The sequence below is a fragment of the Pipistrellus kuhlii genome, unplaced genomic scaffold (genome assembly GCF_014108245.1).
Source record: "Pipistrellus kuhlii isolate mPipKuh1 unplaced genomic scaffold, mPipKuh1.p scaffold_m20_p_1, whole genome shotgun sequence".
In the NCBI taxonomy this organism is placed as follows: domain Eukaryota; kingdom Metazoa; phylum Chordata; class Mammalia; order Chiroptera; family Vespertilionidae; genus Pipistrellus; species Pipistrellus kuhlii.
The window spans coordinates 170,136,759-170,163,921 of NW_023425404.1; the positions used below are offsets into that span (position 1 = coordinate 170,136,759).

General features: G+C 39.2%; 1 protein-coding gene across 2 annotated transcripts in view; it reads left to right on the forward strand.

Moving 5' to 3' along the window:
* SCFD2 (sec1 family domain containing 2) overlaps nucleotides 1–27,163 on the forward strand; it is a 304,493-nt gene that overhangs the window by 10,189 nt on the left and 267,141 nt on the right. For both annotated transcript variants that reach the window (XM_045572663.1, XM_036416500.2), the window contains exon 3: nucleotides 23,104–23,231. In XM_045572663.1, coding sequence (XP_045428619.1) covers nucleotides 23,104–23,231 — 128 coding nt within the window. The remainder of the gene's footprint in view (nucleotides 1–23,103; nucleotides 23,232–27,163) is intronic.

A 27,163-nucleotide genomic window follows, 5' to 3' on the forward strand; every position in this document is an offset into this window, starting at 1 on the left:
TCTGTTCTTATGTTTTCCTTCTGTTTAATATATATATATATAACTGATTTCAGAGAGGAAGGGAAAGGGAGTGAGAGTTATCGATAGAAACATCAATGATGAGAGAGAATCCTTGATCGGCAGTTTCCTGCACTCCCCCTACTGGGTATTGAGCCCACAACCCAGGCATGTGCCCTTGACTGGAATCAAACTTGAGAACCTTCAGTCCACAGGCTGACACTGTCCACTGAGTCAAACCAGCTATGATTCCTTCTTTTTAAGTGGGTTTCATTCTCTGCCCCATCTCCATTCTCTTTAACCGATTGCTCTTTCAGTTTCTTTAGTACCCTTAGCCTGATTCTCTGCCTGTATTTACTATGTCTGTGTTTGGTGCCCCTAGCTCTGGCTACAGTACTATTAACATAGTCACCATGCTGTAGATTATATCCCTGTGACTTATTTAACAAAGTTTGTACTTTTTGACTTATTTCACCCATTTCTCTCCTTCACTCCCCACCCACTCTAGCAATCATCAATCTGTTCCTTGAATCTGTGAGCTTGGTTTTAAAAAGTTATTTTTAAAAATTTTAAGGCACATTGCTATTTTACCATACCAACTCTCTGACACTTAGTTGAGTGAATGTATAAGTAAACCAATGAATTTATAAATTGTGGGACCCTGGTTTATAAAAAACAATATTTTAAGCCCAGTTTTTATGTTAGAGGTGGACACCCCCCCCCCAGATTATAGAGCAATGGACTAAACAGAGTAGATCTTATAAGAGACAAAAGTAGCAGTGGTGCCGAAACTGGTTTGACTCAGTGGATAGAGCACCTGTCTGAAGGTCCCAGGTTCGATTCCAGTCAAGGGCATATGCATTGGTTGTGGGCACATCCCCAGTAGGGGGTGTGCAGGAGGTAGCTGGTTGATGTCTCTCTCTCATTGATGTTTCTAGCTCTCTATTCCTAGCCCTTTCTCTCTGTAAAAAAAAAAAAAAAAAAAAAAAAAAAAAGTAGCAGTGGTTACAACTAAACACCTATGAGCCAATTTTTGTTAATGTTCACACTGTTAAGCAACCTGATACTTGTGTATATTGAATCATCTACTGTATCCTAAAAGTAAAAAATTCTTAAATCACCTCTGAATAATGATAAATTTTTCTTGGTTTCCAAATAACAATTAAATATTACTATTAAAGAGACAATAACATTTTCAAGAAAAGAAAGATAATTTTTCATAGACAGAATCAGAGGTACTACTTTGGTTTTAAATTTACTTACGGGAGGAGGACAAAATGGTGGCAGAATAGACGGATGTGTCCTGAGCCTTGTTCTGGAGCAGTTAGAATGAGCAGCTGAAATGAATAACATCCACCCCAAATTGGCAAAGGAGACTCAGCTGGTGAGACAATTTGCAGCCGGAAAAGGCAGAGGACCTCTGAAGCAAGCCCAGGGCACTACAACCACATGAGCGGCAGGCACATGAGCAGCCCACTCCTGCTGTCCAAGGAGCAGGAGCCCTGCGAGCAGCCTACCCCCATCCAAGGAGCAGCAGCCACGTAAGCAGTCTGCCCTAGTCCAAGGAGCATCAGCCATGTGAGTAGCCGCCCCTATCTGAGAAGCAGCAACCTTATGATCAGCCTACCCCACCTAGGGCAATGGAAGCTAAAGAAAAACTAAGCAAATAGGACTACATCAAAACAAAAAGCTTTTGCACAGCAAAAGAAACCATCAACAAAGCAACAAGAAAGCCCAATGCCTGGGAGGACATATTTGCCAATGTTATTACCGGTAAAGGTTTAATCTCTAACATTTACAGGGATCTCATTTCAGCTTAACAAAAGGAAGATAAATGATCCAATAAAAAAATGGGCAATGGACCTAAATAGATACTTTTTGAAGGAGGACAGAAGGAAGGCCAAGAGACATATGAAAACATTCTCAAAGGCTTTTTAAGGAAATTTCTCTTGCGAGTTAAATTTTTTAAACTTAAACTTCTTTTACCACCACTTCTTCAAAATAGACTTGCCCAGGCCATGATATTTTGTGGAAGAGCCACATTCAAGGGGCCAAAGAACCACATGTGGCTTGCGAGTCACAGTTTCCCGACCATTGGCCTAACCAATGGACACAGACAACAGAGGGGTGAGGGCATGAGTCAGGTGGTGGTGGTGTCAATGGGAGGATAAGTACACATATGTAGTACCTTAATCAATAAAGAAATTTTAAAAAATAAGAAAAAAAAATTACCTACAAAAGAATTCCTGAACTTGGATGAAAACATTAAGTAACTGAATGTGTAGTTTAGGGTTTGAAGTGGAGAGCCAGCACCTGAGAGGCTGTGTTGCCACATAGCGTGTTATAAATGACCTTGCTGGCAATGGGCATCTCCTCTTCCCCACTTGGACCGCCTTACAAAAGTTGACCTTTTTTTTTGTTTCTTGTTTTTTACTTTTTAGTTAAAAAATTACAAATTAAGTAGAAGAAAGGCCTATCTCTTCTCAGCATATAGCTTCTATTGATATATTTAACATTTTTGAGGCAGTCTAAATATCATCTGGTCTCAGTTACAGGGTTAAAAAACAGAATTAATGAGTAATTTGTGGGAAGAAGTAAAGCAGAGTTCTTTTCTAAAAATGAGAGGATAAGTGTCCACTAGGAGTAGTTAAATAATTTAGTATGCAGAGACATTTAAATTATGTTTTTTAATAAAAAATATGTTTAATAGTTAATTGTGTTCAAAAGGATTGAAATGTATATTGAGAAAAAGAGGTTTGAAGGTAGAAATTCTTGTACTATAATTTCTCATGTATTGCAACTCAGTTATGGGGTTAGTTAGAGAATGTGCAGGCCACCCCTAGAATCTTTTTCACATTGAAACATTTTAAATGGTTTGTGGTCTGTGTTGTAAGAAGACTGAACTCTGGGTCATTGTGGCTTTGGGATACATAATTTAAATGGAAACTATGGCTCCTTTAAACAAAGCCAAGAGCCCTCTGAAGTGAGCTAAATGAAAAAGAATGGAAAGAGTTATTACACTTGAGTGACAAGTTCATAATTAAATTGATGTTCATTGCCAAGCAAAAGTCAACAAATCCAAAAATTTAACTCCTATTGGGTTAATCAACCACAACCTTCCTTGGGGAGCTTCTGAGTCTTATGTTATAGGCCAATACCAATAGGCCAGAGGGTATTGAACAGCACACCAGGATTGTCCCACAACTCTGATTAGTTTCTCTTTTGTAACACCTTCTGCTATTCTTGCCTGAGGGCCCTTTTCTGTGCTTTTACTCAGCCTTCTGACTTTTAATGGCTGTGTGGGATAATGACTGGTGGAGGGATAGCTGGGATCAACAGACTGGTGGTAGATATCCTTCTAGCAGAACTGGAAGGAGTATAAAGGAAGAATTACGAACAATACTATGGTTTTAGCATTGAAATAAACATTTTGGGAGCCTGAGGCAGGGGAGGTCTGAAATCCTGAAGTCTATTTGGGTAAAATGTCACGGGTAAGAATATGAAAGTAAACCTTTTGAGCATGTAAATGTGTGTTATAATTTATCCAAAATATTACCCTAGCCAGTTTGCTCAGTGGATAGAGCCTCGGTCTGCGGACCGAAGAATCCCGGGTTTGATTCTGGTTGAGGGCATGTACCTTGATTGCAGGCTCCTCCCCAGCCCAGTCCCTAGTTGGGGCATGAGCAAGAGGCAACCAATTGATGTATTTATCTCATATCCATATTTCTGTCTTTTCCTCTCTCTAAAAATCAATGAAAAAATATCCTTGGGTGAGGATTAAACAAACAAACAAACAACAAAATATGTATTTATTGACTACTCTGTGTCAGACACTTGATGAAGACAAGATCTTTACTTTCATGAAACTTATTTTAATGGGAGACACAGACAACAAATATATATTATGACAGCCAGGGATAAGTGTGATGAATGAGATAAAAATTAAGGGAACCAAGAATGACTAGGGATTTAGGGTGGTGAAAAAATATATGGGGGAGGTAGAAAAGGCATTTCTCAGGAGATATCTTTCAAACAAAGACCTCTGTGAAGCTGAATCACGGGCTAGAACATCCCAGCTTGGGAAAAGAACTAGTTCAAAGATAACTTGTGGTATAAATTTGAGCTTCCCTAATGGCTAATGATGTTGAACATCTTTTCCTCTATTTGCTTTCCATATGAATAGCCTCTTAGATAATTTATCTTTTCACTCTTTTGCCAATTAACTAATTAGATGATTTTTATTATTGAGTTTATATAAGTCTTTGTCAAATATTTTTTCTATTCTGTAGCTTCTCTTTCCATTTTCTTAACAGGGTCTTTGCACAAGGTAAGTTTTTTGTTTTTTTTTTAACTTAGATGATGTTCAGTGTGGGGGGCCCAATTCAGAGTTAGCCAGATGCTCAAGGCCACCCTGAGGGTCAGAATCTTAATCATAGTGTCCAAGGACTATACACAGGTGCAAGAGCAAGGCCACAGTAATCTGTATGTACACTGAGCAGTGTGCCTTTCTATAATATAACCCAAAAGACAGGTCACTATTTGGAAAGAAGCCTCTTGTCTAAGTAGTATAAAATTGTTACTGATCAGCCAGTACAAGGCTGCATTATAGGGAAGATGTATTACTGATCAGCAGGTGCTGCTGCTTACAGAGGCTGTAGCTTTAAGTATGACTCTTGTATATCTCCTATGTTGGAGGCTACTATGTAGGAAAGATGTATTGTTACCTAAATGGTGTGCAGCTACCTGCTATATGGGACTTTGCTTTGAAGAACTGTTTTGCCTAGTGGCTCCTTGTTAGCAATTGCTACTTGGCCGCTGGCTTTTACAATACTCTCTTATATATTAATACCTACAACTTCTCATGGCCTCTTCGTCGTCAAATACCTGGCATCCCATGAGGTCCAGTCCCTGGCAGAAAAGTTCAGATCTGATAGTTGGCGTGGTGAGGCAGAATGAAGGAGCAAACCGGCCTGGGCTGCATTGATTGATTTTTAAATATTAAACAAGCCTTTATTCATGAATAAACTCCCCTTGGTTATGGAGTATAATTCTTTTTCTGTATTGTTAAATTCTATTTGCTAATGTTTTATTTATTGTGTTCTATTTGCTAATATTTTGTTAAAGATTTTTGCATCCATATTCATGGTAATACTAGCAAATTCACAATCAACAATGACAGATTGAAGCACATGTGTGCGATTAGCGCCAATGAGAACTTTATATGTATCGTGCATGCACGAGTCAAAATTTATCTTTAAATTGCCAATGCACATCCTATGTGCTGGCCGGTCGGTCATTTGGATGGTTGGAGGGACATACGGTCAGTCACTTAGCCTTTTACATATATAGATTTAATTGAATTATGCTCTCACCTTTATTATTTCCTTCCTTCTGCTTGTTTTGAGTTTTATTTTGCTCTTTTTCTAGGTTGTTGAGGTGAGAGCTCAGATTGTTGGTTTTACTTTTTTTTTTTTTTAAATACTTAATATATTTATTTAGTACTATAAAATTTTCTCAGCACTGCTTTAGGTTTACACCATACTTTTGTTATGTTGTATTTTGATTTTTTTAAATATATTCTTACTGATTTCAGAGAGGAAGGGAGAGAAAGAGAGAGATAGGAACATCAATGATGAGAGAGAATCATCCATTGGCTGCTTCCTGCATGCCCTTTACTGGGGATTGAGCCTGCAACCCAGACAAATGCTCTGACCAGGAATTGAACTGGTCACCTCTTGGTTCTTGGGTCGACACTCAATTGCTAAGCCATGCCAGCCAGGTATGTTCTATTTTTATTTTGATGATTTTTCATTTATTTTATGATTTCCTTTGAGACTTTCTATTTCATGTGGATTATTTAGAGGTGCTTTGTTTTCAAGTGTTTGGAGATTTTTCATGTTATATTTCTGTTATTTTTTAGTTTCGATTGTCATTGGAAAATGCATTTCATATGATTTCAATTATTTTAAATTTATTGAGGGTTTTTTTATGGCCTAAGATATGATCTATCTTGATATATATGTTCCACAGGCATTTGAAAAGAATGTGTATAATGCGATTGTTGGCTGGAGTGTTTTATAAGTGTTGATTATATTATATCGGTTGATGGTGTTGTTGAGTTCTTATGTATTCTTGTTGATTTGGTCTATTATTTCTATCAAATATTGGGAGAAGGGTGTAAAATCTCTAATTATATTTATGAACTTGTCTATTGTTTTATTTTAGTTCTATTAGGTTTTACTTCTTATGTTTTTTAGCTCTGTTAAGTGCATACAATTTAGGATTACTATCAAGCTTCTCCTAACCCTGGTGTGGATAAGCAAACTATAATAAATCATTCTGGTGACTCTGGGTGAATTAGAATTTCTTTTTATTTCGATCCTCCTAACTCTTACCCTTTGGCAATAATCAGTTTGTTCTCTATATCTATGGATCTGTTTCTGTTTATTGTGTTGTACTTGACAAAACTGATAGCAAGACTGCATATCTTCTAGGAATGAGAGTATACTTTCTCTTTCTTGCTTATTGCATTCGGTGTTGAATGTGAGTGGTGATGATGCCCATTCTTGTCTTAGTACTGATTTTAAAGGGAATATTTCTAATGTTTGCCCATTTAGAATAATGTTCACCATAGGCTTTTTGTAGATATCTTTATTGGGTTAATGGAGTTTCTTTTCTGTTCCTAATTTACTAAGAATTGTTTTGTTTTGTTTTTTTGAAATCATGAGCAGGTGTTGAAGTCTGTAAAATGCCTTTCCTGAATCTATTAAGATCATATGGTTTCTTTCTTTTCATCTGTTAATGTGACAAATTGCAATGATAGATACTGAGTCATTCTAGCATAGTTGGCATAAACTCATCTTTGTCATGGTTTGTTATTCTCTCATAGGTTTTTCTCATATCTTGGTGTGTTTTTTCTTTAGTTCCGTCAGGTTTGATTTTGGGGAAATTTAGAAGTCACGTCCCTTCAGTATTCTGAAAGGAACTGGACTGGCTTAAACAATACTCTTGACATATAGTTTTGATACTGAAGTATTACTGTTTCCTCTGCTCTCTGAACCTCAGTCTCCTCATCTGAAAATTGGGTTATAACAGTGACTGCCACTTACAGTTGTAAGGATCAAATGAGGTAAAAGTAAGTTAATTGCCTTGCATAGTGCCTTTAGAACACTGAAATTATAAACTAGTCAATCCTAAGCTTGCTCAGCCTGTTTACCCTCCTTACCCATTCGTTTCCATGAAAACTGCAACCAGGACTCATGCCTATGTTTTCCCTTTGCTTCCTCTGTTCCTCTTCATGTGGCCCTGTGTGGTGTGCCATGGCTCCTATTTTTAGGAATCTGTGAGTATAAAAAATTCTTCCTTTGTGACAGTCATTTTCAACTATGCATGTTTCCATGCTTACACAACAAATTCCGGATATGTTTCAAAACAGTATTGATGACATTTATTAGGATGCAGTGTGCTTCCAGGCCAGGAGGTTAAATGTGAATGATGGTTGTTTGGGGCCTTCCTTACTATACTGTTCCTTATAGAGGATGTTCCAGACATGAACTTGTTAGCTCTTCATTTTAAGTTTTTATTTGAGTTCCTGTCTCCTTTACTGATAGAGTAATTTTGGTTGCAGAAATTTGGAAGGAAACTTAAAGGTTCTTTTTTACTCTGTACCTTAGGTCTAGTGCTTTGAGAAGTGGTTCCCAGATTTTTGGATTTCATGGGGCAGAGAAATTAAACATTGATATAAAGCTCCTTGTGTTGTGTTGTGCTGTGTTGTATTTTAATTTAGAGAGGGAGGAAGAAGAGGGAAACATTGATGTGAGAGAAAGACATCAATTGGTTGCTCTTCTCATGCGTCCCTACTGGGAACCGAACTCACAACCTTCTTAGCACAGGCTGACACTCCAACCAACTGAGCCACACTGTCCAGGGCAAAGTTCCCTATTTTTTATTATTAGTTAAATGAGGTCCTCTAGTTTTGCCACATAGCACACTCATAGAAGATTAATTATCTTACAACCTTGAAAACACTTCAAAATTGATTAGTGTTGCTTTATGAGAGAATCTACCTCATCCTCATTATAAGTAAAAATAGTGTGCTTGCTGTGCAAATGCATCTTCAAAATAAATTCTCTTTTCTGCCCCCTAAACAGATTATGATCCTTAAACAAACCCCTCTTATTGATATAATTATTATGGTATTTAAAAAAATATATATTTTAGTGACTTTTTACAGAGAGGAAGGGAGAGGAATAGAGAGTTAGAAACATTGATGAGAAAGAAATATTGATCAGCTGCCTCCTGCACACCCCCTACTGGGGATGTGCCCACAACCAGGGTACATGCCGTTTACTGGAATCGAACCTGGGACCCTTCAGTCCACAGGCCAATGTTCTATCCACTGAGCCAAACCAGTCAGGTAATTATTATATGTTCAAATCTCAGAGTTGTATCTGCGATAACACTTCACAGTGTTTTATATTTCTAAGGTGCCAAGACAGATAGTACAAAATACTTTAACAAAATATATAGGTGTTAATATAGAAAATGATAGAAACATCATAAATTCATATTCTACTTGAACCAAAATCCAACCCAAAACTAGTGAAGAATAAAACAGGACTGTAAATCATTTTAACAAATCAAAGTTTTCCCAATTTTGTATATTTGGAACTTTACACATATGTGTATATTGGTACAATGGTGTCACCCATGGTGAATAGATGAATAAGAATCTAGAATCACTATAGAATAATAGGTTATGCTGATTTTGAAATGACTCTTCTTCATGGAGTGAAATGACAGAAGGGATAAAGTGAACAGATGAGTTTGCTTCTACGAGCCTTTATAAAGCTGTCACTAACCCTTTCTCTTAGAGTTTCTTGACACATGAACTAATCCTTAACTATCTAAGTCTTGAATTCAAGCCAAAACACACAGATGTAATCCAGCCTAAAGTGGAGTTTTTCGGTGGAGCAAGTCCTGGCCTTTGGAATGGGTCATGAAAGTAACTTACAGGAACTCAAAATATATCTTTCAGAGTAAGAAAAATGTGCACAGAGGGATGTGTGTTTGTTTTTTTTAAGTAACCTAATGGTGTTAGTGATTTAAAATTCTCATATTGAGTTCATCTGTTTTATGCATTAGGGATTCATATGAAAAAGTCTCTCCTGTGCTTTATTGTTTGCCGGGAGGAAATTATTAAAGTTTGTGTTGATTATGGTATTGTCATTAATGAGCTGGTAGAAAGTAGGAATAACAAATGTTTATCTGTATTGTGATGAAGTTTAATTACCCTGAATTATTTTATATAATGGTTAAACAGGCTTTTGGTCCATTTTAAAAGAGGTTTCATGGGCCAGTGGCAGTGCTGAATGAGGGTATTTTAAAGGAAGAAATGATAAACTAGAGTATTCCTTGGAAAGAGATGAAACCTTGATTACATATCAGTTAGAGAGTGTACTTTGAACATTATAAATCTAGTGTGCAATTGTTTATCCTGGAATTAAACAGTGTTTTATTGGGGATTTTTATTTAGTTTTATTAACACATGGTTATGATTTCTGGTCTGTTAAAGACATTCTAATATATTTATAATCTGGAACCAGTCACACAGATATATTTTGTAGTAGCTACAGATTGATACAGAAGGATCATGCATTTTGGGGGGACATTTTTTGTTTTTGAATACAAAACTGAAAGTATATAATACACAATATTATTATGCTGATAAATAATTTATAACAAACTAGAGGCCTGGTGGATGAAATTCACCAAGGGGGAGGGTTGTCCTTCAGCCTAGCCTGCACCCTCTACAATCTGGCACCCCTTGAGGGATGTCTGACTGCTCGTTTCACAATCCAGGACTTCTGGCTCCCAACCGCTTGCCTATCTGCCTGCCTGATTGCTCCTAACTGCTTCTGCCTGCCAGCCCGATCACCCCTTAACCACTCCCTTGCCAGCCTGATCTACACCTAACTGCTCCCCTGCTGATCCGATTGCTTCTAACTGCTCTCCCCTATCGACCTAGTCACCTCTAACTGCCTTCTTTGACCATATAGGGTGGCTAACATGTGTTTTGGAATGATGGTCAATTTGCATGTTATCTCTTTATTATATAGGATAATACATTTAAAATGATAGCCTTTGCTCCAGTAGAATAAAACAAGTTAAATTTATATGATGCTTTATTCTTGTTGAACAAATTAATGAAAGTCACTTTTCTGTAGTGCAAGAAATATATCATGTTTATGAGACTTGAAGGGTAGATACCAGTGACTTGCTCACAGAACAAGTTGCACCAGGGTTTATATTTTTTTCCATTCTATTCTGCTTCCTCCCCAAAATGTACTCCAATGTGATATTTTAGTTTAACATTTTTGAAGTGATCTTATCTTTTCCGACAATGTATTACTAAGTTATGGGAACATTCTTTAACAAATATGACTGTGTATAAAAATATACTCCTTAAGACAATTTTCTCCTTTCATTTGTTGAACCTTAAGACAATTTCCTCCTTTCATTGATGTGATTATTTGGTGTCCTTAATAGCTCCTGTGCAGTTTTTATTTTCTAGTCATTACTGTAGTATAGTGGCTTTTCCACCAAAACTTTATGGCCTTGAACAGGTATTTAATTTCTCATGGTCACAGTTTTCTTCTCTGTAAGAATGAAGCACACTAGATGATTTGTAAGGAAACTTTGATTGTAATTTCTCTTCATGATTTCTGTGTTCTGTGTTCAGATAATAAATTCCAGAACATGAATTATATAGGAAAGTGGTTTTATATTTGTTTAATTCATGACTGTATCCCTAGCCCCAAGAACAGGGCCTGGTGTATAGTGGGCACTCATATTTGTTGAATAAACAAAAATACAATATAAGGACCTTTAATAAAAAGAAATGGATGGATTATATTCTCATAGTTTGGTAATATTTAAAAGTTAAATTTTATCTGCAGACTTTGAAAAGATTATAGTTTTAAAGTACATTTAATGACTGGCTTTTTATACACCTATTTATTCAGCTGTGCAAGTAATAGTAAATCTGCTTCTAACCCTCCCTGGGTAAAATTAGTGGTTCTCCATTGCCCTTTGGGTAAAGACTAAAAATTTTGACTTGTTTTAGAAAGCCTTCTTAGATCTGCTCCCTGCTTATTTTTTCAGCCTTTGTCTTCTCCAGTTTTTCCTCCTTTCCTGCCTGCTCCCTAATTCCCCTGCTCCTTCATGTTGACACTCTTAACTACAGCTATATTAAATTTATTTCAGGTCCTCATTGTTCTCCTACCTTTTGGTCATCCTACATGTTGCTCTTTCCTTCATTCTCTCTCTTCCCTTCTTCCCTCCCTTCCTCCCTCCCTCCCTCCCTCCTTCCCTCCTTCCTTCCTTCTTTCCTTCCTTCCTTTTCTTTCTTACTTCATTCCTTCCTTCCACTTCTATCTTTGTTTTTTCTTCCATAGATAGCATTCTTTATTTCTTAATGCAATTCATAGTGCATTGTATTATAACTAGAGGCCCGGTGCACGAAATTCGTGCACGGGGGTGGGGGGAAGGTGTTGGTATCCCTCAGCCCAGCTTGCACCCTCTCCAATCTGGGACATCCCTCTCACAATCCAGGACTGTTGGCTCCCAACTGCTTACCTGCCTGCCTTCCTGATTGCCCCTAATCGCTTCTGCCTGCCAGCCTGATCATCCCCTAACCATTCCCATGCCAGCCTGATTGATGTCTAACTGCTCCCCTGCCAGCCTGTTTGCCCCCAACTTCCCTCCTTTGCCAGCCTGGTCACCCCTAACTTCCCTCCCCTGCAGTCTTGGTCCCTCTCAACTGCCCTCCCTTGCAGGCTTGGTGCCTCCCAACTGCCCTCCCTTGCTTGCCTGATCACCCACAACTGCTCTCCCTTGCAGGCCTGGTCCCTCCCAACTGCCCTCCCCTGCTGACCATCTTGTGGTGGCCATCTTGTGTTCACATGGGGGCAGCTATCTTGATCATGTGTGTTGGAGTGATGGTCAATCTGCATATTACTCTTTTATTAATAGGATAGAGGCGCACGAGTGGGGGTCAGCTGGTTTGCCCTGAAGGGTGTCCTGGATTAGGATGGGGTTCCCTTGGGGTGTGGGGCAGCCTGGGCAAGGGGCCCGTGGTGGTTTGCAGGCCAACCACGCCCCTGGGTGACCCAAGGGGAAGCCTTGGTATCTGGAATTTATTTACCTTCTACAATTGAAACTTTGTAGCCTGGAGCAGAGCCAAGCCTTCAGCTTGCTCCATGGCTGCTGCCATTTCTGTTTGGATTTGTTTACCTTCTATAATTGAAACTTTGTAGCCTTGAGTGGAGGCTTAGGCTGGCAAGGGCAGGCGGAAAGCTCTGCTTCTTCCATTGCCAGAGAAACCCAAGCCTCTCTCCTGCTCTCTGTGGCCGCAGCCATCTTGGTTGGGGTTAATTTGTACACTTGCTTTGATAGGCTGGTGGGCGTGGTATGTGGGTGTAGCAGAGGTATGACCAATTTGCATATTACTCTTTTACTAGATAAGACTAGAGGCCTGGTGCACAACATTAGGGAAGGGGGGGTCCTCAGCCCGGCCTGCACCCTCTTACAGTCTGGGACCCCTTGGGAAATGTCTGACTGCTGGCTTAGGCCTGACTGGACATTCCCTAAGGGGTCCTTAGCACTGCTACAGAGGTGGAAAAGGCTCCCGCCACCACTGCTGCGCTCACCAGCCATGAGCCTGGCTTCTGGTTGAGTGGCGTTCTCCCTGTGGGAGTGTACTGACCACCGGGGGCAGCTCCTGCACTGAGCATCTGGTGGTCAGTGCACGTCATAGTGACCTGTCATTCTGCCATTCTGTCAATTTACATATTAGCCTTTTATTATATAGGATTACTAGTTTAGTATCTATTCTCTCCAGCGAGACTTTGGAAGCTTGCTGAGAGATCTGTCTCTGACTTGTTCACCTTTATACACTGCTGCACCAACAGTGACTGGCACAGCCGAGGGCCATGGTGTATTGGCGGCCTGAGTTCACTGCCGCCCATGGGCCCAGGGATGCTGACATTATGGTAAAGCCAGAAAGCTTCAGTCTTTAATGTCCTCTAATAAGTTCCACTCTCAAGTCAATAAAATAAACGTTATTTAATGACATATAATTTGAATTAGTGACAGATGTTATAAATAAAGTAAAATAAAACAAGTGGAATTTGATAAGGAGTGCCAAATTAACTTGAGTGGTCAAAGTGGTAAACCTTGAGCTCTACCTAGTATAGAACTGGCATTTGATAGGGGCTCAGTTGACATTTGTTGAATGAATGAGGCCTAATCAGTGAACATCTGGAGGAAGAGGGTTCTATGCAAAGAGCATAGCAAAAACAAAAGTCCTGAGTTGGGAATGTACTTAATCCCATTGAAGAGGCAGAAATCAGGCCAGCGTGGGTGAGGCCTAATAGATGAAGCTGAGAAAGCAAGAGATAAAATTGTAGATATAATCCTATCTAATACAGAGGGAATATGCTAATTGACCCTCATGCCATTGCAAAGATGGTGGGGCCCAGAGCCAATGAGGAGGGAGTATGCTAATTGACTGTCCTGCCCTCAAAGATGGTAGCACCCACAGCCAATAAGGAGGGAATATGCTACTGACAGCCATGCCCTAAAAATGGTGGCGCCCACAGCCACAAGATGGTGGCATCCAGCCCCACCAGGAGGCAGGTGTGTGGCAAGGCCTGGCCCACCCCGCATGCCTGCTTCTGGAGTCCTCCAGTCCCCTCAGTTCCCCAGCTACCCAGGGCTGGCCCGATGTGCAGGCAATCCTTGGATGGTGGCTGCCCAGCTGCCCAGAGCTGCTCGAGGCTCAGGTTACCAGGGCCAGTCAAAGCTTTCACTGCCAGCAGTGGCAGCAGCATAAGTGTGATGAGGTGTCATCTCCCCCTGGCCACTAGGTTGCCTCCCACTCCTGAGGGATCCCAGACTGTGAGAGGGGGCAGGCTGAGATGAGGAACCCCCCCCTCCAGTGCATTAATTTTTATGCACTGGGCGTCTAGTATAAAAATAAAGAGCTTAGATGTTACTGTAATAGTAGGAAGTATGGAATGGTTTTGAACAGGGGAATAATATACTCTGATAGCTTTAGGAAGTCACTATAGGTTAAGCTATCATTAATTCTTGCCTGGGCTATGTGGTAGCTTCTCACTCAGACCTGAGATCCATTCTCTACTTTGAGGCCAGAGTGATCTTTTAATGTAAACCTGATTAGGTCAGTCTGTGGCTGAAGACCCTTTAGTTGCCTTTGGAAAGAAGTGTATAATCGCTAATGTGAGTTACCAGGCCTTGCATGATTTGTCATGAGCTCAGGGCAGTGTTATATTAGATCTTCATATTCCATTCATACTTGGTTTCTTTTCCTTGCAAAGGTAGCAAGTTCTCTTCTCATGACATCTACCCATGATGCTACTCCTGCCTAGACTGCTCTTACTCTATTCTTCCACTGGCTACTTTCCACTCATTTTCAGGACTCACGTCACATCCTCAGCTTCTCTCTGACTTCCATTCACACATCCAGACCAGGTTAGGTATTTTACTCTCTCAGAGCTCCCATTCTTTGCTTTTGTTGCCTCTGTAGGAGCATGCTCAGTTCCAGCTTCCCTGCTAAATTTTTAGCTCCCTAAGGCCAGGTCAGTGGAGGTTGCTCACAGCCGTGGTTGTAGCACCTCACTGAGTGCCCAATACATAGGAAGTGCTCATATTATGAAAGAATGAACAAACCTAGAGAAAATAATATGCTAAGTGAAATAAGTCAGACAGATGAGAAATACAGTATGATTTCATTTACATGTGAAATCTAAAAAACAAAGCAATACAAAACAGAAAAAGACCCATAGATACAGAGAACAAATGGTTGGTTGCCAGAGGGGAAGGAGAGTAAGGGTAGGGATAAAAATTGAAGGGAAATAAGAGATGCAAATTTCCATTTATAAAGTCAATAGGTCACAGAGCTATAATGTACAGCATAGGGAATATAATCAATAATATCATACTAGCCTTATACAATGGTAGATGGTTACTAGACTTATGATAATCATTTTATTATGTATAATAATGTCAAATAATTATGTTATACACCTGAAATGAACATAATATATATTAACTATATTTATTGTTTTAGTTTATCTTTATTATTGAAAGTATAATAGATGTCCCCCTTTTTTTCCCATTGGTCCCCTCCCCCATGGCCTTTACCACGCTATTGTCTGTGTCCATGGGTTATGCATATATGAATATAAATTCTTTGGTTAAGTTCCCCCCATTGCCTTTCCAGTGCCACGGGTCTACTTTACTGTCCTTTTGTGTTTAGCTGCTTTGTCTCCTATTGAAATGAAGTTAACAGATAATTTTATTAAAGATGAGGAAATTATTTTAAAAAGTAGTCAAGAGGAAAGATGACCTTTGAAACCTCTATGAATAATTTGATGAACAAACCTACATTTAGAGCTCATTAAGCTCACCACTGATGGAAGCCATTATTTCCTGCTGGGGAACACTATGACTCAGATTGCTGTCTGTTTAAAATTAGCTGAAAATGTTTGTTTGTTTTTTATTTTGTTACAAAATTCATGCAAAGGCCTTGACCCTGGCCTCCACCAGCTGCCGCCGTGGCGTGGCCAGAGGGCCTCTGCCGCCTCTGCCACGGCCCCTGCCTGCTTGGCTTTTCTGGAAGGAAGAACATCTGGAAAGACATCCGGTCTAATTAGCATATTATGCTTTTATTATTATAGATCATTGTATTTCTTTTTTTTTTTAAATATATTTTATTGATTTTTTTTTATTTTTTTTTATTTACAGAGAGGAAGGGAGAGAGATAGAGAGATAGAAATGTTGATGAGAGAGAAACATCGACCAGCTGCCTCTTGCACACCCCCTACTGGGGATGTGCCTGCAACCAATGTACATGCCCTTGACCGGAATCAAACCTGGGACCTTTCACTCCGCAGACCGACGCTCTACCACTGAGCCAAACCGGCTTTGGCTAGATCATTGTATTTCTGTTGAAATACTGTTACTGCTCTTACAAATCCTGTGAGTAAACTTTACTTCCTGAGCGTGCCTTGAAAAAACCATTTCTCTGAGTTTAGTCACAAGATAATGCTATTTATTCACATTTCACCCTCAGTCTCTTAATTGCATGCCTTTCATTTGATTGAAGTATCACCAGGATTCAACATTCAGCCATATTTTGAAAGTTAATGCTGTCTCATTTTTATTTTATTTGACGAATATCCTGTTGATTTCTAGCAGACTGCACTTGACAATTCATACTTGCCAAGTGAAAACAACTCTAAGACTTCATTCATAATTGAGTAATTCTGGTGACTAAAGAGCCAAGAATTAACTGAGAGAACCATTTCTTCATATACAGAAGTCCTTTGAGACTTTAAAAAAGCTAATTGTAGCAGGTTATTGTATTTATATTCTTGGCTTGCAGTCTTCTTCAAACTGGACAATTTACTATAATAGTTTGATTTTTAAGGATACAAGATTATCAGTTTATCCAAAAAATACATACATCTAATATGTATTTGACATGTATTTACTGACCATGTTGAAACTAATTCCATTTCATAGTAACAAAATGGATATTTTCATAGGACAAATATTCTATTCTATCATTTGTTTCAATAGATTCCTTGAAACATCTATACAAATAATAGAGGTATATGCAAATTGTCCGGGCCACCATCACAGTAACAGTAATGATTGAACAGCAGGTTGCATGGGGTGACCAGGCTAGCAGGGGGGTTAGTGAGGAATGACCAAACGACTGAACAGCAGGCTGTGCACGAATTTGTGCATTGGGCCTCTAGTACAATATAAAAGTAGAACATTTTTCTCAGTTTTACCAGTGGTAAATCATTAAAGGCTATTTCTCCTTCTTTCTTTCCCAAGAATATAATGAATATCAAATAAAATCTAGATTGGAAATAATACCTCAGAGCAATTTAGGTTTTTTTTGTTTTGTTTTGTTTTTTTGCCTTTTCAGTTGTTTAATTGATATACATGCAGAATGATTTAAAATTTGCAGTCTGCTTAGAAACATTTAAAGAAGGGAGTTGAATAAAAGTGATTGGCATTGCATAGCTAAGTGACTGACAATGGTTATAGTGACCTACAAGGGGAATAGTATAATACTGTTTAAAACAGAAAGTGTTCAAATTATGAGAGCAAGTTTTACCTGCCTTATGAGTTACTATGGATTTGTTTCACTATTCACCTTATTACATTGTCTTACGTGGGGCCCACTTGTAAACTTAAGGGGAAGATAGAGGATGTATTAAGGATTTGAAAAGAAAATCATCATGAAAAGTAGAAAATAATTGACATTCTACATAATTGATGCTCTTTGATGATTTGCATAATACAAGCATGGCATTGTATAGTAGAAAGGTCATTGGGCTCAGAAGCCATGTACCTGGATATGAGTTCTGGTTTTGCCATTTACAGGTTGAGTGTACTTAAGTAAAACAGTTGGCTTCTCTGAGGGTCTTTAAATTGGGTCAGGGATACTAGTTTAGTTCATGAAGTTAGGATCAAATGAGTTATAAGAAGTTGTATTGTAAATCCTGAAATGCTTCTAAAATAGAATGTAGTGATGGTATTTAAAATTATTTTTTATTTTTTATTTTTTATTTGGTTTTTTTTTTATTTTTATTTTTTTATTATTTTATTTTTTATTTTTTATTTTTTAAATCAATCTTTATTGTTCATATTATTACAAAGGTTCCTCGTTTCTTCCCCCCTCCACCAGGTTCCCACCCCACCCTCTGCCCCCTCATCCTCATCCATTGGTACACAGTTTATGTTCAGTCTCTTCCTCCCTCCCTTTCCCCGATAGTAAATCCCTTTTCAGATAGCAAATCTGTTACTTAGCATTTTCTCATATCAATAATACCTCCACATGCCCAATGATACACTTCACACAAAAGACATTTCCAAATAGGACAACCAGCCTCATCCAGGCCCCACCCAAGGCACTCACAGGTCAACACCCCAGCACTTTACTAACTCAACACATCCAGATATAAGCCTTCATCACTTGATTCAGCAGACCCTCAAGTTCCCGCAAAAGTTTCCAGCCATGTCTGAGAGGCAGCCGTGGGGCAGGGGCAGGTGAGGAGTGAGCTGTTTCGGGCCAGGCTGCTCCGGGCCTGGCCTCTGTTGCTCTGGTTCGTTCTACAGCCAGCTGCTCCGTGTCTGGTCACTGCCGCTCCCGACCCAGTTGCTCTGGACTTGGCTGTTGCTGCTACAGGCCTGGCCACACCCGATTGGGCTGCTCTGGGCCCAATTGCTCCAGGCTCGGCCGCTCCGGGCCTGGCTGCTCCCAGCCTGACAGCCGCTGCTCCGGGCCTGGCTGCACCAGACCCGGCTGCTCCGGGCCTGGCCGCACCCAGCCTGTCAGCCGCTGCTCCGGGCCTGGCTGTACCAGACCCGGCTGCTCCGGGCCTGGCCGCTCCCAGCCTGGCAGTCGCTGCTCCGGGTCTGGTCACTGCTGCTCCCGACCTAGTTGCTCTGGACTTGGCTGTTGCTGCTACAGGCCTGGCCACACCCGACCCGGCTGCTCTGGGCCCGGTTGCTCCGGGCCCGGCCGCTCCGGGCCTGGCCGCTCCCAGCCTGGCAGCCGCTGCTCCGAGCCTGGCTGCTCCCAGCCTGTCAGCCACTGCTCCGGGCCTGGCCGCACAAGACCCGGCTGCTCCGGGCCTGGCTGCTCCCAGCCTGGCAGTCGCTGCTCTGGGTCTGGTCACTGCCGCTCCCGACCTAGTTGCTCTGGACTTGGCTGTTACTGCTACAGGCCTGGCCACACCCGACCCGGCTGCTCTGGGCCCGGTTGTTCCGGGCCCGGCCGTTCTGGGCCTGGCTGCTCCCAGCCTGTCAGCCGCTGCTCCGGGCCTTATTTTTTATTTTTTAAATATATTTTATTGATTTTTCACAGAGAGGAAGAGAGAGGGATAGAGAGTTAGAAACATCGATGAGAGAGAATCATCGATCAGCTGCCTCTTGCACACCCCCTACTGGGGATGTGCCCGCAACCAAGGTACATGCCCCCGACCGGAATCGAACCCGGGACCTTTCAGTCTGCAGGCCGACGCTCTATCCACTGAGCCAAACCAGTCCCAGCTAAAATTATTTTTTAGTATTACATTTTATTTACCTTTTAAAAATCTTAAATTACTCACGTGAAAAAGAAAAACACTATTTTTGGGTGGGCCTGATTGTTAAAAAGATGTTATCCAGCTGTTCTTAAACTTAAGAGAGAAGACTAACCCTAAGTAAGACTAAGGTTTACAGTAGAGCAAAAAGGGTTTAGATTAGGTATAAATAGAATCTAATAGTAGTTTGATTTGTTTAAAATAGTACTGTTTTTCTCAGGCATATTATAAAACTTTCTTTGGATGCCTTCAAAAATTCAAAGTAGGTTTTCATCTGTGTTGGGTTAGGTAGTGTCCTGCTGCAGATGTAAGGATGATTAATTTAACATTACCTCTAATGTTCACATTACCACAAAAATTGTGCACCTACTTTTTAAGTCAGCCTGGAAATATTTATGGATTGAACTCCTCATAAAAGTAACAATTCTAGTTTTAGTTTAAAAAAATATAATTTTATTGATTTCAGAGTGGAAAGAAGAGGGAGAGAGAGACAGAAACATCAATGAAGAGAGATTCATTGATTTGCTGCCTTCCACAGGCTCCTCACTGGAGACCAAGCCTGCAACCCAACACGTGCCCTAAATGGGAGAACTGTGACTTCCTGGTTCATAAGTTGTCGCTCAACCACTGAGCCATATCAGCTGGGCAAAACTAGTTTTAAAATATCCTGTTGGTTCAGTCTTCAGAATTTCAGTGTAATTAATAAATACAGCAGGAAGCTGGCCCAGAAGTCATTGCTTAAAAATCTTCATTAAATTGACTTACTATAGCTCTAAATCTCTAATCTACATCAAAATTCTTTACAGCAACTTGCCATTATAAAGGGATTGCTTAAACTGAAGTGTTTAGTCTTTTAATGGATATCATAATGAATTCTGCATTAAAAAACCAAGCTGCTGGCAGTGGTTATCCATATGAGTATATGAGTATACAAGCTGATGAAAATGACTAATGTGCTTCTGAAACAGGATTCCTCCTATATCTTATGAGGAAATGCTGAACTTTGATTTTTTTAATTTAAAAAATATTTTTATTGATTTCAGAGAGGAAGGGAGAGGGAGCCAGAGAGATAGAAACATCAATGATGAGAGAGAATCATTGATAGGGCAGTAAGGAGGACTTCTCTGCTAAGGTGACATTTTAGCAGGCACCTGAAAAGAGGGGATATTTATAGGAAGAGAATTACTGGCAAAGGAGTGCCTCAGCTTGGAGTGCCTGAGGAAGACTAAAGAGGCCATGTAACTACTGTGGAAGAGTGCATGGTCAGTTTGAACATGGATTTATCTGACCCCAGAGCCCACATTTCAATCTCCACACTAATCTGATGGGGCAACCACAGTATTGCCTAACCTATGTGATCTTGAAGACACTCTGTATTATACTCATGGAATAGAGGAGGGCAGTAAATACTCTAGAAGTTCTATGTACAGAGTTGATAGTATGTGGGAAATCCCTGTGTTTTGCAGAGAGGTGCTTTGGAGAATGAAAGTTGGGAAAGATTGTGTACTATAAATTGGGGAAACTGGGACTGTAACTCCTCTGTTCAGAATTTTGTAGTGGTTTTCCATTGCCTTCAGAGCTTTGGAGAAGTTTAGTAATTTTCCCAAAACCCCACAGGAAATAGACCTAGTTTTGAATGATGACTAAGACTGAGTTCACAACTGCTAAGCTATGGTACTCTTCTCAGAATGTGAAATCAAGCATATGCTCATTGGTGACCTGTTACCTACAGACTGAAGTTGAGAAGCCTTGGAAAGTAATGCAGAGCCCTTTGAGTGTAGCTCCCACCTTTTTTTTGCCCTTACTTCTAATGCCCCTCCCCTGGCACTTTAGCATGGAACAAAACAGTCCTCGTTCGTGTTGTGTACTAGGAATCTGCACATACTCAAACATCCTCCTTCCTCTAGTTTTGTGATAAAGATTTTATATATTCTTTGTGGACTTTCTTTACCATTCTCCTTGCCAGATTCAGTTTTAACTTCTTCCCTTGGCTGTTTTGGGAGTTCATCCATCTGTGTACTTGCTCATATTTCCAGTAGAAATCAATCTCTAAACCTTTGCCTTCCAAGCCAGGATTAGAGCCCTCCTCTGAGCTACCAGCTACATCTGTGCCAGCATCGATCCAGACTTCTTTTGAAGGATAATTTCTCTGTTTGTGTCTTTGCCTCTTCTTCCTTTAAGTCATTGAAAGTTTAGGCCTTGTATTTATCTGTATCTCAGCCATGGGAATGGGCTTGGCTTGTAGTTTACCTGCTTATTTAAATTAAACATAGAGTCGAAACTGGTTTGGCTCAGTGGCAGAGCGTTGGTCTGCGGACTGAAGGGTCCCAGGTTCGATTCCGGTCAGGGGCATGTACATTGGTTGCGGGCATATCCCTGGTAGGGGTTGTGCAAGAGGCAGCTGGTCAATGTTTCTTTCTCATCGACGTTTCTAGCTCTCTATCTCTCTCCATTCCTCTCTGTAAAAAATCAATAAAATATATATTAAAAATAAATAAATTAAACATAGACTACTGGGTGCAGAGTTATAATGACAGTTTTGATTAGGTCTAAACAAGTAGCATATATTGAACAGTGATGTTAGTTTACTCAGAAAAAAACAATAGATGTTAATACAACTAACTCTTTAATGAAAGATTAGTATGTGTCAGACATTAAACTCAGCACTGAAGTACATCATTCCATTATTCCCAGACAAATTTGAACTTAAAAGATATATATTATTAGGTATAACTTTAAAGCTAAATTAATATCTAATTAGATCTAACTTTTAAAACCAAACTTTAAATATTCATTAATTTTCATACTAGTAGCTAACTGGATAGTAAGAGATGTTAGTAGAGTTGTGTTTTTTTTTAAATATATATTTTATTGATTTTTTACAGAGAGGAAGAGAGAGTGATAGAGAGTTAGAAACATCGATGAGAGAGAATCACCGATCAGCTGCCTCTTGCACACTCCCTACTGGGGATGTGCTCGCAACCAAGGTACATGTCCTTGACCGGAATTGAACCCGGGACCTTTCAGTCCACAGGCCGACGCTCTATCCACTGAGCCAAACCGGTTTCGGCATTAGTAGAGTTTTAAGTGTAGGAAAAAGTCCTTGGAAAGGGACAGAAGTCATCTTTGTTTCTTTATAGTCAGGTTTTGAAACGTTACTACAAATGTGTATACTTGGCTGATGTAGAGGTCTTCCGGGAAGGACACTGTGCTCATTTATAATTTAAACATGGCGTGGTGGGTGAGACAGAGGGCTGTTGGACAAGTGAGCCCAGATGAGATCCTGCACAATGCAGGCCTTCTTTCTGTTATCATAGTTAATGGTGCAGGATGTGCCATCCTTCCAACCTAAGGCCGAAAGTAGTCCTTGGTTCCTTAGCCTAATTCTTTATTTTTGTTCAATAGAAAATCTACTCATTAAGAGTTCTATTGAGTAGTTTTTTTAACAGGAATTCTCATTGCTAATTGCTCTGTGCTTTCCATACAAGTAAGTTATCTCAAATTGTTATGCTTATAATCACTGATAAATCATTTTTTGAACATGTATTAATTTTGGCTTATATAGCATTTATATATTACTGTAGCAATTTGAACTGTACTCTGAAATACTTTAAAATGCAAAATCTAAAAAAAAAAGTATCACACCTAAAAAATATCATGTAATTTCCCCCCACTTATCAAAGCATAATATAGCCTTTATTCGTCTATTTTTTGGCTTGGTTTAATCTTCCTAATTTCTCAATGTTTTGTGCTGCTTAAAATGGGTTAAATGGTCTTCATTTAATCCCATGCCTAGAATCTATCAGTAGGAAAGACTACTTTAGTGCTCAAAGAAGATATTTTAGAAATTATTTTGCTTTCAGCCTTTTCCATTAGTTGGTAGAAATTTATTCTGAAGCTCTTTGTGGTTTTATTGCAGTGATGCCGCAGCCAAAGCCCTGTGGGAAGCCTTACTGAACGCCAAGCACAAAGAGGCAGTGATGGAAGTCCGGAGACATCTAGTGGAAGCAGCAAGCAGAGAAAACCTGCCAATCAAGATGAGTATGGGTAAGTGTATCCACTTCACCCAGGACAGACAGTGACTGCAGGCTCTGAGGGAGTTCATATAAGCCTGTTCTAATCGGTGAGCCAGCTTAGCCAGCATGGCATGTAGATAAAAGTATTAAGAGTAGGGAGGGGATACGTACATACTACTCTTGGGGCTCACAATGACCCCTTTTCTTAGGCTCAATTTTCGGAATTTTAGGAGAGTCCTTGTATACAAATAATAATTCTTTTAGTGTCTTTAGTTGATCTAAAACTATCAAAATTGGTTTGGACCACCCTACCTTCATTGTGTTACACCCATACATTCCCACCTCCCCTTTTAAAAATCCTCCCTATGCGCCCCCCGTGCGACCTGCTTCAGTGCCTGCAGCCTATGAGCAGAGGCCGGGCAATGGTTCAAGGCTGCAGCTTACTCTGGCATGGGGCACATGAGAGACCTCCCTACCTTCTTTTTTTTTTTTTTTTTTTTTTTTAATATATTTTATTGATTTTGTACAGAGAGGAAGGGAGAGAGATAGAGAGCTAGAAACATCGATGAGAGAGTCATCGATCAGCTGCCTCCTGCACACCCCCCACCGGGGATATGCCCGCAACCAAGGTACATGCCCTTGACCGGAATCGAACCCAGGTCCCTTCAGTCCCCAAGCCGACGCTCTATCTACTGAGCCAAACCGGTCTCGGCAAGACCTCCCTACCTTCTTAATGTGGATGAAAACTCTTTTAGTGGTTTTGAATTAATGAATGAACTATTGTGCTGGCAAAACAGTTGAGCAGACAGACATGCTTTGGCCTGACCTCTCACCTTTAGAATGATCTGCTAATTGTCGAGTCACATAAATGTTATCCTTTCCTCACCAGGGTATTACACATCTCATTTTTCCCATTTTCATTTTTCACCACATTCAGCTTTGTCTTCAGTCTTAGAAGAATCTGGCTGAATGAAATTTAAGTTTTAAATAGTTTTTTTTTCTTTTATTTTAAATATATATTTTTATTGATTTCAGAGAGGAAGGGAAAGGGAGAGAGAGAAATAGAAACATCAATGATGAGAAAGAATCATTGATCACCTGCACGTTCCCTACTGTGAATTGAACCTGCAACCCAGGCATGTGCCCCTGACCGGAACTGAACTGGGGATCCTTTAGTCTGCAGGCCCATGCTCTATCCACTGAGCCAAACCATTGTGTATGGCATAGCTTTTTTCTTTTGATTAAAAAGTCAGAGAACTAATGTTTTTATTTTAGAAAAGGAATTTGGTGTTTTACTTTTTTTTTTTTTATTAAATAATTCTATTAATATGGGGTATAGATAGTGAATCTGGGTAATAGGTAGAATTTATTTCTGGAAACTTTATTTCTATATTTTAAAAATGTTTTCTTATAATCTGCTCTTAGATATCTAGTAGTAAATATTAGTACATTTTACTGGAAGGAATTAAAAAAAAATTTTTTTGCTGAGATTCCTAGCCCAAATTTTTAATTATTTATGAGTTTAAAAATCAAACTATCAAGTTGAAATGGAAGAACAAAATTTTGGAAATAAAGGAATGCAGATGAACCTAGATTCCTAGAAGGAAATATGAAAAAAAAAATCACGACTTCCAGTATCTTGGATGATTACTGTATTTATATGAGAGCTTTAAGGAACATAAAGATGATAATAAAAGTGAAAATAACATTTACTGAGTATTTACAATGTGTCAGGTATTCTAATTCTTTACATGTATTTATCTTATTTAATTCTCACAGTAATTCTGGTGAGATAGGTACGATTACTATTCTATTTTTCAGGTAAGGAAACTTGAATAGAGAAAAATTAAGTTGTCTAAGGCTTTCCATATCACAAAGAATAGGACTGTTATATTAAAATACAATGATCTCTCTTGCACTTTGAAAGGACAGACATGTCCTGAGACACTTGGAAAATAATGGTTCTCTAAATTATGCACATTCTCCAGATGTTGACACATATTATACAATATAACAAAACCACACTTGTTATTATCCCCATTGATATCTTTAGAAAATCTTTAAGTATTGGGAATGTAAAGATATGGGGACAAATACAAGACTCCTAGAATTATGATTTTCACACGAAAATTTGACTTTATTCATTGACAATATAAACTGTCAGTTGTTTTCCTTGAAGTGATAGACTCATTCCATTCATTTTTTTTTTTTTTTGAAAATGTGTGAAGAACCAGTTGTCCTCTAGTAAAAAATTTGTGCCATAAAATAGTGTGAACAGTTCACAATTCAGTCACACCAGTGTTTTTCCTCAAGGCAATCATTGTATTTTGGTATGCACCAGAAGTACTTTTTGTATATTTCTCATTTCTTAACACGGAATATTGACATTTGCTTAAGGGTTCAGATTTATTAAAATTAATAACACAGTTTCATCATGGCCATTCTGAAGTGAAATTGTCTATTTATTTAATTTGGTGCCACTGCCTTGATTGACACCAAGGCACCAGCACTTTGCCCACCATTGTTTTTGTACCATCAGTGCAAATACAGCAGAGTAACAAATTCAGGTAACATCTTAGTATTTCCTAATATGAAAATAGTTTTGATTTTTGTGACTCTCTAAAAGTGCCTCAGGGACCCTGGGGTCGGTGGAACATCTTTGAGAACCATTATTTAAAAGGGTGCCACAGTATCCGCAGTGGAACATTGGCAGTTTCCTGGAGATCATTGGAATCATAGTTAGATGTGAAAATAGAAGAGGGGAAACCTCATGGAAATTTTTTCTAGACATATCCAGATGTAGAAGTAATAGACAATTACTAGATCCTTGTTGTTGATAGGAAACAAAATATTATCTTGTTTGCAAATGAACAAGCTATTTAAATTTGCTGAATCTGTTTTTCTGTCTGCAAAATGGGGATTCTAGACCTTATACAATTAGATGAAATGGTTACATATATGAAACATAGTGTTTGTGAAATTTAAGGTGTTCTGTAAAAGGAGTGTATAGCCTAATGAAATTAGTTATTGCCTTCTGGGCAGATAAAACACATTATGAAAGTAATTACCAATGGTCATGTAATTGTATATAAAGCATACTCTACCAGATCTAGGGGTGGAATTACTCTCTGTAGGATTTGTTCCCTGATCATCTCAGTGGGAAATATGTGACTAGAGTAATGGTTTCCAGAAGTGAAAGTAGAGATTTGAGATTTAATTACCTTAGTGGTTATATTGAAGCTTTAATCTAAAGAAAACATAATTTCCTAAAGGAAATATAATATAAGGAATATAGAAATATTTCTAAAGGAAATATAAGATTGATCATCCAGAAAGAGAAGGTAGAGTGAGTGAGAAGAGGGGTGGAGACAGAGCCTTAAGGGATACATCCATTTTGGGTATGAAGAAGAAGATAATCTAGAGAAAGAGATAGAGTTTTTCATCGAATTAATAAATAATTATCTATGAAAGTGTTAAAGTCACTAAACAAATGATTATCTTTTATACTTTATTTCCTAAAACAGAGTTAATTACTTCTTTTCTCTTGTTCCTCATCTGCAAAATGGGAATTCTAGTGTCCCCTCTTCAAGCATCTACCTGTGGCTCTATATTTTTTTTAACTTAAATTGGTACATCTTCATTTTCTTCTTTTTCTCTCCTCTTCTTCATCCTCCTCTTCCTCTTATTAATGTTTATAATTTATGTTTTCTCAACTTAAGGGATCCTTAACATGATAATATGGGCAAGTAACTTATAAAGCCCAACAGAATGATGTGATTAGAAGGCTGTCGGCTGCAGGATGGAAGTTTCCTTATGTAGAAGCTCTCCTGAGAACAGGCATTTATTTCCAAGTCAAAGTAGACCCACCCAGGAAATGCTCCTTCTCTGGCAGCCTGGTAGTCTGGCCCCTGGATAACAGGGGTAATCCATCTATCTCTTTCCATGCTCTCTGCTGAGTGTATA